The following is a 13,693-nucleotide window of genomic DNA, read 5'->3' as shown; positions in this document are numbered from 1 at the left end:
TCCTTGAGATTGATTTGGAAAAGTGAGGGAGGGTGAGATGGAATTCCATACCCCCAAATTTTCTAAGAGTTTGTAGTCCTGTATCAGCAAAGTACATCTCTCTCTCTCTTTTTTAGTTTAATAGTCTCTTTTATTTTTTAAAACATTTTTATTGGGGTATAATTGATTTACAATGTTGTGATATATGTATTAGTAAAGAACATCTCTTGATGACATCTGTTTTTCTTTCTCCTTCATTTATTCCTTCAACAAATATTAAGTGTCTTTTGCATCCTAGGCCTTTACTTTCTTACTTCTGTGTTCCTTTTGCTTTCTGAATTTTCTTTACCTCATTTTCCTTCCCCTTTTTTCTCCTATCGTTACTTTCCCAATGTTATGCTTGGGAAATAGTGATACTATTTGGGAAGATGTTTAAAGTGAGATTGTAGATGCAGGGAAGGGTTGGAGAGTGCTGTGGATTCATGTGTTTTGAGTGGGACTGTTTTACCCGTATCATCCAGTTTTCTGTTATTTCCTCACTTAAAGCATGTCAAAAGCATTCTTACCTCATCAAGCATAATACCCAGCTTGTGTTGATGGAGAATTCATCTACAGTGACTGACCTCATCCTTCTGGGCATGACAGAGAACCCTCAGCTTGGGGTCCTGCTATTTGGAGTCTTCCTTATTGTTTATATTGTCACTGTGTTGGGGAATCTAGGCCTGGTAGTCCTGATGAGAGTCAGTCCCTGCCTCCACACCCCCATGTATTTTTTCCTCTCTAATCTGTCCTTTCTTGATGTCTAGTTTTCTTCTGTCACGATCCCAGAGACTTTAGCAAATTTGTTATCTAAGTTGCAGGCTGTTTCTTTCCTTGGATGTGTGACTCAAATGGGCTTGTTCATAATCTTTGCCTCCGCTGAATGCAACATTTTGGCTTCCATGGCCTGTGACTTCTATACTGCCATTTGTCACCCACTGCTCTACCACATCACCATGTCTAGAGTCCGTCGTCTCAAATTGGTAGCAGGATGCTACCTTGGTGGATTAGTTAACATGGTTTCTGTGACAACTTCCATCACACAACTATCGTTCTGTCAACCACATGTCCTTCCTCACTTCTGTGACATCCCTCTACTGTCAGCACTGGCTTGCTCAGACCACTGGGTCACCCAGATCTTGATTGTTGGCTGCGGAGGATTCACCCTGTTCACCTCCATTATGGTAATCCTTGTCTCCTACCTGTCTGTCCTCATGACTATCCTGAGAATTCCCTCAGCTTCTGGCAGGCAAAAAGCTTTCTCTACCTGTGCTTCCCACTTGACTGCTGTTGGCCTATACTATGGAACAACTATGTACACCTACTTTCAGCCCTCTCAACGTGGATCCCAGGCAGGAAATCAGATGGTCTCAGTGTTTTATGCAATGGTGATCCCAGTGTCAAATCCTCTCATCTATAGTTTGAGAAACCAGGAAGTGAAAGTTGCTCTACAGAAAATATTGAAGAAAAGTCCCTAATCCCCCATTCTGTGTCTCCAAAATGTAATATATTCTATGAAGACTTGCTCACAGTTCTATTCACAGTGTTTTCCTTACCTGCGAATAAAGCCTTTTAAGAATAATTGAATTGCTCTGGCTAAGTGTTTAGGTGTAGATGCTTAGATAAACAGCAGTATGATAGGAAGAAATTATATGGACAAAATGATGTGTATTTTCTGAAACAACTAATAAGAAATACTTTAAGAAGAGGAAATAATGTATGTGGGTATGAATATGTCAGTCTGAGTTGTGAACGAGTATAACACTAGTCATGAGTTAATTCCAAGATAACAAGGTTAGAAAACAATGTAATTTGACTATAAGTTATAGAAGAGAACATTAATTCCTTTGCTTTACCACTCATGTACTTATATACAGGATTTCCTTGATATCCCTTAGGCTGAATTAAGTTAAATCCATATCTTTCATAAGGACTCAGAATATTCCTAGATGTGTGTTTTCCAAATGCTCTATGATATCTGCCACAGTGAAGCTGTAAAATGTAAGTCTATATATGAATTCACATGTGCAATTATTGAGATTTACAGGGATAAATCTTCTTATTTTTTGTGGTACGCGGGCCTCTCACTGTTGTGGCCTCTCCCGTTGCGGAGCACAGGCTCCGGACGCGCAGGCTCAGCGGCCATGGCTCATGGGCCCAGCCGCTCCGCGGCATGTGGGATCTTCCCGGACCGGGGCACGAACCCGTGTCCCCTGCATCGGCAGGTGGACTCTCTACCACTGCGCCACCAGGGAAACCCCCAAAAGCACATTTTATTTTGATGGTTTTTGGAAGCTAAGATCAAAATAAGAGGTTTTGCAACCATCAGTACATTTGTTAGGTGCTTTCCAGCCTTCTCTCTTCATGGAGAGATGGGAGGGACAAGGGTGATGCGTATAGAAGCACTAGGGTTTTGGAAGAAGCATCCTCCCTCCTAACTGTGGAGAAGGAGAGGAAAGAAAAAAGTTCTGATGCTTCTTTAGACTAAATTGGCCATGTCTCTTTTGCGGTACGCGGGCCTGTCACCATTGTGGCCTCTCCCGTTGCGGAGCACAGGCTCCGGACGCGCAGGCTCAGCGGCCATGGCTCATGGGCCCAGCCGCTCCGCGGCATGTGGGATCTTCCCGGACCGGGGCACGAACTCGTGCCCCCTGCATCGGCAGGTGAACTCTCAGCCACTGCGCCACCAGGGAAGCCCTACAGGGATAAATCTTAAAGAGAGCAGTACTCAGCCAAACTTCTAAATTTGGCATGTGAAGATCTTCAGGTCCTGCTCGTCCAAGTCCTATTCATTTTTAAAGTCCAAACTTAAATCCAATCTTCATTTCCAGATAACTTTTCATGACATTTCAGATGGAAGTGAGTATTCATACAGTTTTCCCATGGTACTTTGCACCTCTATTTTACCATTATGATGCTTGGCCTTATAAAATACTCTGTGCATTTTTCAGAATTTCTGTTTTGCTCACCTATGTTGAAACACTTTTGTAAAGATGGAGCCATATTTGGTTAATTTTTTTTTATCTTCCACCCAAAGTCTAGCCTAAACTTTGGTACCCGGTAAAGGCTCAAAAAACATTAGCAGAGTTGAAATTCACTCCCAACTAACCCTTTTCCTTATTCAGTTCATTTTATCCACAAAACATTGTTACATTCTATCACGTAATGGAGGAGAGGTAGAAAATCTTACCTCTTGAGACATGATCATCTAGCTGAATCTCCTGGTTTTATGGACGTTTCCTGTTAACACTCAACCCACAGTAGGGAACCTGAACCTCTTCTTCATTGCCCTTATCTTTTAGTTCTATACCACCCAGGCATTTGCCCTTTAACCCCTTGTCCTCCCTGGATTTCTCTTCTTCTGTGGTAACCAGCCCATGCATATCATAGATTTCTTCCTGGAATAAAGATCATCCTTTTTGTAGGATTCAAGGTTAAAGATTCTCACAATCAGAACTCAGAGGTATAAGGGCCCATAGAGATCATTGAGAATTATGGGTTTTAATTTTTTAAGCATTGGAATTATTTCTTTAAGTGAATTCCAATGCAGAACAAAAAATATAAAACAGAAGTGGAACAGATTTGGCTAGAAAAGTGTGGGGTGCCTACAGCCCCATTGCCTAGCACTCACCTCTCCCTCTCTGAGGCACTGCTCTAGAAACTCAATGACGGTCTGAAAACGCTAGGTTAATTGAAACTGCTCTTTTCACATATGAGGACACACAGTGTCCCCAAGGGAGAGCAGCATTCTCAGCTAGTCAGAGGGAGAGGCAGATTTGGAATTCAGGTCTCCTGATTCATACCACAGAATATTGTTTACTACCACATCCTCCTAAGCCCCTCTCATGATGTGAGATACTTAACACAGCTGGGAGTTTGGGACAAAATGGGCTTCTTCCTTGGCAAGTAGAAGTGTCCCCTATCCTCTAAACAGCCCCAGCAAGACTAGAGACAGTTAAAACCTCATCAGCTTCATCATTTCTACACAGGGAATGGTAGATCTCAGGGAATAACAAAGTACTTCAGTAATAGACAGTCCGTACAGTGAGAACTGGCAAAATTACTAAATTACTAAAATACTTTAGTAATAGACAGTCCTTACAGTCAGAATTGTAGCCCCAGTGCAAAATGTTAATGTGAAGTCCCTGTTCAAAAAGCAAGAAAAAGTGCTGTTAAAGATATTCAGATAAAAAGTTTTTTCCTTTCTACTGGAGTATCTCTCTCAACCTCTTATGGTGCTTAAAATTTTCCATTTAATGTCATACCCTCTCAGGCACAGGGATACTTGTGGGGCAAGTGTATAGCCTCCCAAGTGCCCTGTGACCCCACCCTGTGATCTGATGCACATGTGCGGGGCCCACTGGCTGCTGGGTCCTCCTCCTACCTGCTGGACAGATGCATTGTACCCTGGTCAGGAGTGAGTAGGTAGAACCAGGCATATCCTCTTCCCATGGGTCAGCTGCCCCAACCCATGGTGGACAAGTGACCATCAAGGGTATTGCAATCTCTACACCAGGATGCATTAGGTACCTGGATCAGGGTGGGCAATGAGCCCTGCTGGGTGATCTGCCAAATGTGCAATGGCATTACCACCCTGGGGCCAGGATGGCTGGCTGTCATCACGTCTAACCCTGAGATGTCGCAGGGCATGTGTACCTGACCCCAATCCTCCCTGGGCCCATGCCCAGATCCCTGAGAGTGGAGGGTTGCAGCGGTCACTGGGTGAGACAGAGAAGAAGAGGCTGGGTGGGGCCCTGAGTATTAATGGACAGGGAAGTGGGCAGTCAATAATCTGTCCCAGGGAGGTGAAGAAGCAGTGAAAGATGGGACTATGTGCTAGCTGAGACTCCAAGCTTCAAGTGCCTACTCAATTATTCTATCACATTTTGGTTTTCATTTACAAAGCACAAATTCAAATTATTAAAATTAAGACAGTGGCATTAAACCCCAAGTACAAGGCTCTTCTAAGCTCAGGGTGCTGTACCACTGCACTGATCACATGTCCATGAAGCCAGTTCTGCTTAGAGAGAAGGATTTCTTTTATCTTTGTCAGGCAGTAGAATGTAGTGGTTAAGAGCACAAGCTCTGATTCAGACTGCCAGACTTTGAGGCCCACCTCCCTCACTTTCTAATTCTTTGACCTTAGACAAGTTACTTAACTTTTCTACCTCAGTTTTCTTATCTGTAAAATAAGGATAATAAGAATATCCTTATCCTTATTGTAGGGTTCTACAATTTTCAGGTATTCAATACAGGCATCAGGTTTTGTTTACTCTGGATCTGCTGTAGGCCTGTGTTCCAAATGGTATTTACCCAGCTTACACAGCATATAACCAGATTTAGTCTCCAGTGACTTCTCAGGCTTAAGGGGAAGTCCACTAGATTTATACAAACTGAGTGAGCCCAGCCAGCTGTCAGTGGTACAGTTTAGAGTTTCTTCTTTTACAGACTCAGGACCCATTTGAGTTAGTGTTAGGCTGTACCATACTGGATCTCAAAACTACCAAACTCAACCTCAGGGACCTCACATCTAGTTCTGCTGCTTCTCCAACAAGCTCTCAAGAAGAGGATATCCTTATTGTCTTATAAATAGTGGTTCTTAATTATAGGGCTAATGGAAAAGACTCTCCAAGGCAATCTCTGGCGTTCCTATCTCAGTCCTGCTGCTGCAGCTCCAGCCCTTAGGGACATGGACAGTCATGGAGACAGAACTAGGTGTGAAACCAGTGGGGCCTAAGCCAGCCCTTCCAGAGGGAGCAAGGCCCCTCCCAGTGAGGGGATGAGGGATGGTGGGTGGAGGGAGGTCTCCATAAGTTAAGGCAGCAACTCTGTCCCCTCAGATGCTATAACAGAATAATCACTGACCTCTCTCTGCATCTGCTGCTCAAAGTTGCAGGAGAAGCTAAGCCTTGCTTTCCAGGGAGCTCTCAGCACGTCTCCAAGCCCTCCATCCCCGCCCCGCATGCACACAGGGTGGGCTGCAGTCAGCTACACTTGGGGGTGGGCTTTTCCATATTCCGGGCTGGGCCTCCCTCCCCAGCACTGCTCCAGGTGGCGGTGCTCAGAGAAGCATTTGGTCTTGGTCTCTCTGACTGAAGGACCCTGCTGAGACAGTTCTCAGCCACACTGAACTCAGCCAGAACCAGTCCTCAGGCTGAATCGGGGGCCTGAGCAAATGCTCCGATATTGGGGGAAGGGTGGTGCTGGGGGTCCCAGTAACAGGATCCTGCAGGCCCCAAAGGCTGAGCTGCAGAGTCCGGCTAGCTGTGTGGTTCCTAGCTATTGTCCAAGCCAAGGACATCTCAGGGACTCCTTTGGCCTGGAGCTGACACTTCTTCTGTCAGCCACTTGGGTTTCCTGGAGGATGTGGTCAGGGGTGTCCCATCCAGGGATGAATGTCCCCGTCTGGCCTCCTGGATATTGAGTGGCCTCCTGGTCAAGCCTCTGTGGATCAGGGGGACTGGCTGGAGTAAACCCACAATCCCTGCAAGGGGAGAAATCCTGGAGCTTGGAACTAGCTGAGGTCTGTCTCACACTGCACAAGTGGAGTTCTGGGACCCAGAGCACTAAACAGGGGCAGTAGGAACAGATATCAGGCTTCTGAAGAGGCAGGATCCATTTTGTAGAATTCTGAGAACATGGCTCGGCTGGGATTAATGGAAAACAGAAATAAGCAAGTCCATCAACAAATATTTTCTAAGTATTCATGGTGTATACAAACTTATTCTAGGCAGTATAGAAGCATAAAGAAGAGAATGGGGTGAGAGGTGAGAGATACTTAAGTATCTTTAAGTACTTAAAGAAAAAGTCAAATATAAGTTGGTTTTACTTTATGTTTTTCTTGAAAAGGGATATGTGAAATGACTATTTAGAGCTCAATAAGTTCCCACTAACTTACATTTTAAATTTAGAGATGTGTTAGTACCTTAAGAAACATAACCTCAATTCAAAACAACAATAAAGGTGTTAATTTCTCTTCAGTAAGAACTGCCGCCTTTTCCACACATGCTGATTGACCTTGGTAACTAATTGAATTATCTAAAATTACTTTTTTTCTGATTATAAAAGAGTGGCATGCTCATTATTGAGAAATTGAAAAATATGGAGAAATAAGAGGAATATGAATCAGCACCTGGAGACAACCATCAGTACTTTGTTATATGTCCTTTTAGTGTTATGCTTTTTAATACATGCATACGTGTCTGTGTATGCGTGTGTCTATAAATGTATTTTTAGTGAAATAATAATGTAATACTATTTTGTGCCATGTCCTTTTCACTTAAAAATATGTTAGATAAATATGCATGTCGATAAGTATTCTTCCTCTTGAGTTTAATGGCTGCATAATACCCAGTGTATGGATGAACTCTCATGATTAATTGTTAACAAAGAACTTTGAAAAGACTGATAAGAAGAACATCTAGCTTCTATCAATGTGCTCAAAGCAAGAGATGAAATACACAATTTGAATGTGACATTTTGTTAAATTCATATGAGCCTTGGCTAAATGAAGTTACTAGGAAGAAGAATTATCTTCTATGATAAAATCTCATGTGAACACAAAGGCTTTAAATGATACTTTCATTTGAACAGGTGGAAAAGAGAAAAAGCTGATATTCTAAAAGATTTTACTAGACATTTTCCCTTAGATTATGGAGTTGAACATGCATATTATTTCAGTGTAGAACACTGAAACCAGCCTGTGCCAGCCACTGAGTGTTCATCCCAAGGATGTCAGGGGAAAAGCAGGTGAATGCCCTGGTTCTATAACCTAGGCTGAGAGCAGTCAGATGGGAGGCCAGTACAAGAAGGACTTGTACTTGCCCTGGAGCTGAGAGCCTTCTGAGGATGGTAAGGAAGACGGGTGTTTGTGAATGCAGTGCAGAGGAAATTAAAGGCTTCAGAGTCACAGAGGATAAGGAGGAAAGCATAGCAGTTTAATCAAAGGAGGAGTATCACAAAAGAAGTGGTCAGTAGTAGAAGTTGCAGAATAGAGTGTAAAACATAAGAGCTGATAAGGACACTGGAGTTGATGGCCCTTGGTGCTTGGAAAACAAGTTGGACAGGATGCTGGCCATGAGCACAGTGAGTAAAGAAATCTAAGCAGGACAGAGAAATAAAAGGGGACTTACCCAATGAAGATGACCAGCCAGTTTTGGTACTATAGTGATAGCATAGAGGAGGATGAGTAGCCCAAGAGAAGAGTTAAAATAAAAGTAAATCTGAGGAGGATCAGTCAGCTCTAGGAGAATGAACTTTGCCGTAACACTGAAACTTCCTTGCATAGTTCCCAAAAGGCATCTGAGATAAACCTCCTAAGACACAAATTCAGGGATCTGAGAGATATTCTGGTTTGGTCCTCTAGTTTTGGTTCCTACTCAGAGTTGTCACAAAATCAGTATAGGCAATTTGCAGTTATCCCAAGGGGTAAAACCAATTTACATCATTTAAATTCATTTAAAGCCATGTTTAATTAACATAATATTTAATTCTACTTTAATTACTTTTAAGAACCCACATATTGCTTTGGGGAATTAGTAAAATTAGACAAAATTAGTGTGTCATAACATGGAACATGTTGGGAATCATTAGTCTAAACCATCTGGATAGATGACTGTCTCCCTTTCTACTTGATAATTGCCAGCATTGAAAACCCTCCACTCACCCTCCCCTCCACCCACCTCCAGTAGGCATTTTCTTGAGAGCTAGATCTTGTGTTTATCCAACAATATTCACTCATCTTTAACTTGAACCTCTGATCAAGCCAAAAGCAACATAACCTCAGTTTTCTCATGTAAAACCTAAAGGTAATCACAGTTTCTTCCTGTCTAGATTATTGTGGGAACTCAATAAGATAATGTACATAAAAAGTATTCAAGAAAAATTTGCCATTAGTAGTAAAACTTACACCTAAGGAGAACGTCAGGCAGTAGATCTTCATTTACACAGTTGAATAAACAAGAAGCAATTTGGGAAGGTTTGCAACTGCATTCCATTAAAAAGATATAGTGGGTAGTGGAATTAAAATTCTTCATATGTGAAGGGTGTAACTTTCATTTCCTTACTCACAAGTCAAAAACACCATTTGTAATATCTAACAACACCCATTAAGCCTGTAATGTTCTGGTCTCAGGCTCCAAGAATACAATTAAGTCATCTTCTAAACCATGGAGCCCAAGTGATGGGGAATCCCAAATATGGAGAAGCAAGACCCTGGATGACATGTTGCTGCTCCTTTGTACCTGATTAGAGGTGATAGTGGCAAGGTGGTGGCAGATGCAAGAACATAGCTTCAATCCAGGATAAAGAATGAACTATCCTTTCTTCAAGGATCAGATATGACTTTGCATGTCCAGCGCCTAAATTGGGACTTTGTTATTTCTGTCTCCAATGATCTCATTAAGTGTTTTCCTATCTTCTTTCTCTAACCTAACTTTTTTCTCATTTCCACCTTTTGTGTCTCACATAGAAATATAATACAATTGGAAGATCAGGGATTTTAAATCCAGACAAGCTTAATATCTTCTTGAAGTCTTGGATTCTTTGAGTCCACCAGCCTTTCTACCTGCTTTGTCTGTTTCCTTGTCTCTGTCCTGATCCCCTCACCACATCTCTTCCTCATATCTTTCTTCTGTGTCTATGCCCTTGTCACTTCTTCTAAGAATCAGTTTATTGGCAAGGATGTGGAGAAATTGGAAACTTCATAAACTGCTGGCGGGAATGCAAAATGGTGTCACCACTGTTTAGTCAGACAGGTCCTCAAAAAGTTAAACATAGAGTTACCATATGACATAGAATTTTCACTCCTAAGTATATACCCAAGAAAAATGAAAATATATGTTCACACAAAAATTTATACATAAAGTTTCATAGAAACACTATCTACCGTAGCCAAAAAGTTGCAACTATCCAAGTGTCCATCAATGAATGAGTGAATACATGTGGTACATCCAAACAAAGGAATATTATTTAGCTATAAGAAGGATGGAAGTACTGATACATGCTACAACATGAGTGAATCTTGAAATCATTATGCTAAGTGAAAGAAACCAGTCATAAAAGACCATATACTCTATGATTCCATTTATATGCAATGCTCTGAATGGGTAAATCTATGGAGACAAAATATATACTAGTGGTTGCCAGGGGCTGGAGGAGAGGAGAATCAGGAGTAACTGCTAATAGGTACAAGGATTTTGGGGAGGGTGATGAAAATATTCTAAAATTGATTGTGGTGACAGTTGTACAACTCTGTTAATATAGTAAAAATCATTTAATTGTGCAATTTAAATTGTTATGTTGTATCTAAATATGTGAATTATATCTATATAAGGTGGTTACTTAAGAGAAAGATCAGCCTATCTATTTCTAACTAGGTGTTAGTATAAGTAGTGTCTTTTTAGGAGCCATAGAAAGATTCCCTGTGACTGGCATTACTAAGCAGAAGGAAATAATGGAATGTTTGCTTCATAAAAGTGAGTTCTGGGACTTCCATGGTGGTCCAGTAGGAAAGACTCTGTGCTCCCAATGCAGGGGGCCCAGGTTCGATCCCTGGTCTGGGAACTAGATCCCACAAGCATGCCACAACTAAGAAGTCCTCATGCCACAACTAAAATATCCCTCATGCCACAACTAAGACCCAGCACAGCCAAAATAAACAAATAAATATCAATAAATAAATTTTTAAAAAGTGAGTTCTACTCCTAAACAAATCCTATTTCTGCTTCATAAATTATACAAGGTAAAATTTTAAAATATCACATACATGTGGTAAAACATTTTTAAATGGTAGTAAGTGGCATACAGTGAAAAGTTTCCCTCTTATCTACTATCTCCAGTCCTCCAGTTTTCCTCTGAAGGAGCAACTATTCTTATCCATCTTTATTCATCCTTCCATGTTATAAACACATTAAAACATGCCTTTGAAAAATGTAAAAATTATTTCACTGTACACACTGTTCTGCACCTTACTTTTTTCATATAAAATTATATTTTAGAGAATGTTCTATATCAGCTATTCCAGTTATCTATTCGGGCACAAGAAAAAACCTCAAAAGAGTGACAAAACAGTAAAAATCATTTATTTTGATCATGAATCTGAGGTGGACTGGACTCAGGTAGGAATTCTCACTCAGGATCCCACATGTGGTTGCAATCAGATGGTAATTTGGGGTGGAATAGTTTTATAGCTACAGGCTTCATCACTTAATATATCTGGCATCTGGGTACAAGGACCAATTCCTCCTCAGACATATCTCCCTCCATCTTTGTCTATCTGCCTTTCTCTGTTTCTCTCTGTTTTTTTTTTTTCTTTCTCTCTCTTTCTCTCCTATGCTTTTCTTCCGGCTTCTTACCCCCCACCCCCATTATGGTGGCTTCATGATAGCCAGATTACATGCATGGTAACTAAATGCTCCTAGAGCAATTGTCCTAAGAGAAACTGGTAGATGATGCATGATCTTTTCTAACCTAGCCTTGGAAGTCATGCACCATCATTTCTGCTCTATTCTATTCAGTTGCAAAGCCCCAACTAAGTTCAAGGGATGGTGGCACAGACTTTGAGCTTTTTGATTGGACTGACAAGAATTTTTGAATATGTTTTCTTTTTTTATTGACGTATAGTTGATTTATAATATCAATATCATGTTAGTTTCAGGTGTACAGCACAGGGATTCAGTTATACATATATATAGATATAGTTATATAAATATATACACATATATATGGCCTTTTTCAGATTCTCTTCCCTTATAGGTTATTAGAAAATATTGAGAATAGTTCTCTGTGCTATATAGTAGGTCCCTGCTGATTATCTATTTTATATATATTAGTGTATGTATGTTAATCCCAACCGTCTAATTTATCCCTCCCCCCGCCCTCCTTTCCCCTTTTGTAACCATAAGTTTGTTTTCAATGTCTGTGAGTTTCAATCCACTGCATCAAACAATGCAGAGATACTTTATTCTTTGTTTAATGACTGCATGGTATTTCATAGCATGAATGCACAATAATGAATCAGTCCCCTATTAATGGACATTAAGATTGCTTTCTGTCTTTTGCTACTGCAACAAAGTGCAATAAATATATTTGTGCATACATCTTTGAAAACATGTGTAAGTATATCTGAAAGACAAATTAATTAAACTAGATTTGCTGGACCAAATGAAATGAGACTTCAAAGACTACACCACCAACAATAATACATGAGGGTGTTTTTGACACACATTTTTGTCAATGCAATGTATTATTAAACCTATTTACGTTTGCTGTATTTAAACAGTTTTCTGTGAACTGTTGTTCATTTTTTTGGCCCAATTTTCAATTAAGTTGTGGGTCTTTTTCTCATTGACTGTTAGACACTTTTTTTTCTGGACAGGAGAGAAAACTATAATATACAGTATAGCAAAGAATGACAATAATTATTCAATGTATAGTGGTATTATTTACTATGCTAGAAAAGAGAGTCAAGAGACTAGTACTTAATAACCATCTCACTTTCTTCATTGCTTTTTCTTTACATTGGTTTTAAGACATATACATATGTTCTCTGAATATTGCGTTTCTCCCATTCATTCTATTTTCTGAGAACTCTTACTACACATGATTTAAATATCTTCATTTTATCCTCTCTGTCTCTTAGTCTCTCATATTTTCCATTCAGGTATCCATCAGGATTATGTCTTTAGATTTATCTTTCAGTTTTCTAATTCTCTTTTTGATTCTATCAAATCTGTTGTTTAATTTAGTCATAAAACTTTTAATTTCAAAGGATATCTTTTTCAGTTCTAGAATTTCCACTTGGTTGTTTATGATACCTGCCTCATCTTTTAAAATAGTGTCTTGGGGGGAGACCTTAAAGATGGCAGAGGAATAAGAAATGGAGATCGCCTTCCTCCCCACAAATACATCAGAAATACATCTACATGTGGAACAACTTCTACAGAACACCTACTGAACACTGGCAGAAGACCTCAGACTTCCCAAAAGATATATATATGTTTTTCCTTTTTCTCTTTTTGTGAGTGTGCATGTGTATGCTTCTTTGTGTGATTTTGTCTGTATAGATTAGGTTTTACCATTTGTCCTAGGGTTCTGTCTGTCCCGTTTTTTATTTTTTTTATAGTACTTAGTGCTTGTTATCATTGGTGGATTTGTTTTTTGGTTGGGTTGTTCTCTTTGTTCTTTCTTTCTTTTCTTTTAAATTACTTTTTAATTTTTTATTTTTAATAATGAAACATTTTAATAACGTTTTAAATTTTCTTCCTTTCTTTCATTCTTTCGTTCTTTCTTTCTTTTCCTTCTTCTTTTTTGTCCCTTTTCTTCTGAGCTGTGTGGCTAACAGGGACTTGGTTCTCCAGCTGGGTGTCAGGCCAGAGCCTCTGAGGTGGGAGATCCAAGTTCAGGACATTGGTCCACCAGAGACCTCCTGGCTCCACATAGTATCAAATGACAAAAGCTCTCCCAGAGATCTCCATCTCAATGCTAAGACCCAGGTCCACTCAACAACCAGCAAGCTACAGTGCTGGACACCCTATGCCAAACAACAAGCAAGACAGGAACACAACTGCACCCATTAGCAGGGAGGCTGCCTAAAATCATAATAAGGTCACAGACACCCCAAAACACACCACCAGACGTGCTCCTGCCCAACAGAAAGACAAGATCCAGCCTCATC

General features: G+C 40.4%; 1 protein-coding gene across 1 annotated transcript; it reads left to right on the top strand.

Moving 5' to 3' along the window:
* Positions 1-575: 575 nt before the first annotated feature.
* Positions 576-1,496, top strand: LOC309839689 (olfactory receptor 5AR1-like; the record flags this gene model as incomplete). The annotated part of the gene is given in 2 exon segments (XM_082681568.1): positions 576-782; positions 786-1,496. Coding segments are annotated over 2 exon segments (918 nt in total).
* Positions 1,497-13,693: the final 12,197 nt, after the last annotated feature.

This window comes from Grampus griseus, assembly GCF_964374135.1.
Source record: "Grampus griseus genome assembly, chromosome: X".
NCBI classification, from domain to species: Eukaryota; Metazoa; Chordata; class Mammalia; order Artiodactyla; family Delphinidae; genus Grampus; species Grampus griseus.
This window is presented reverse-complemented; position numbering and strand designations above follow the sequence as displayed.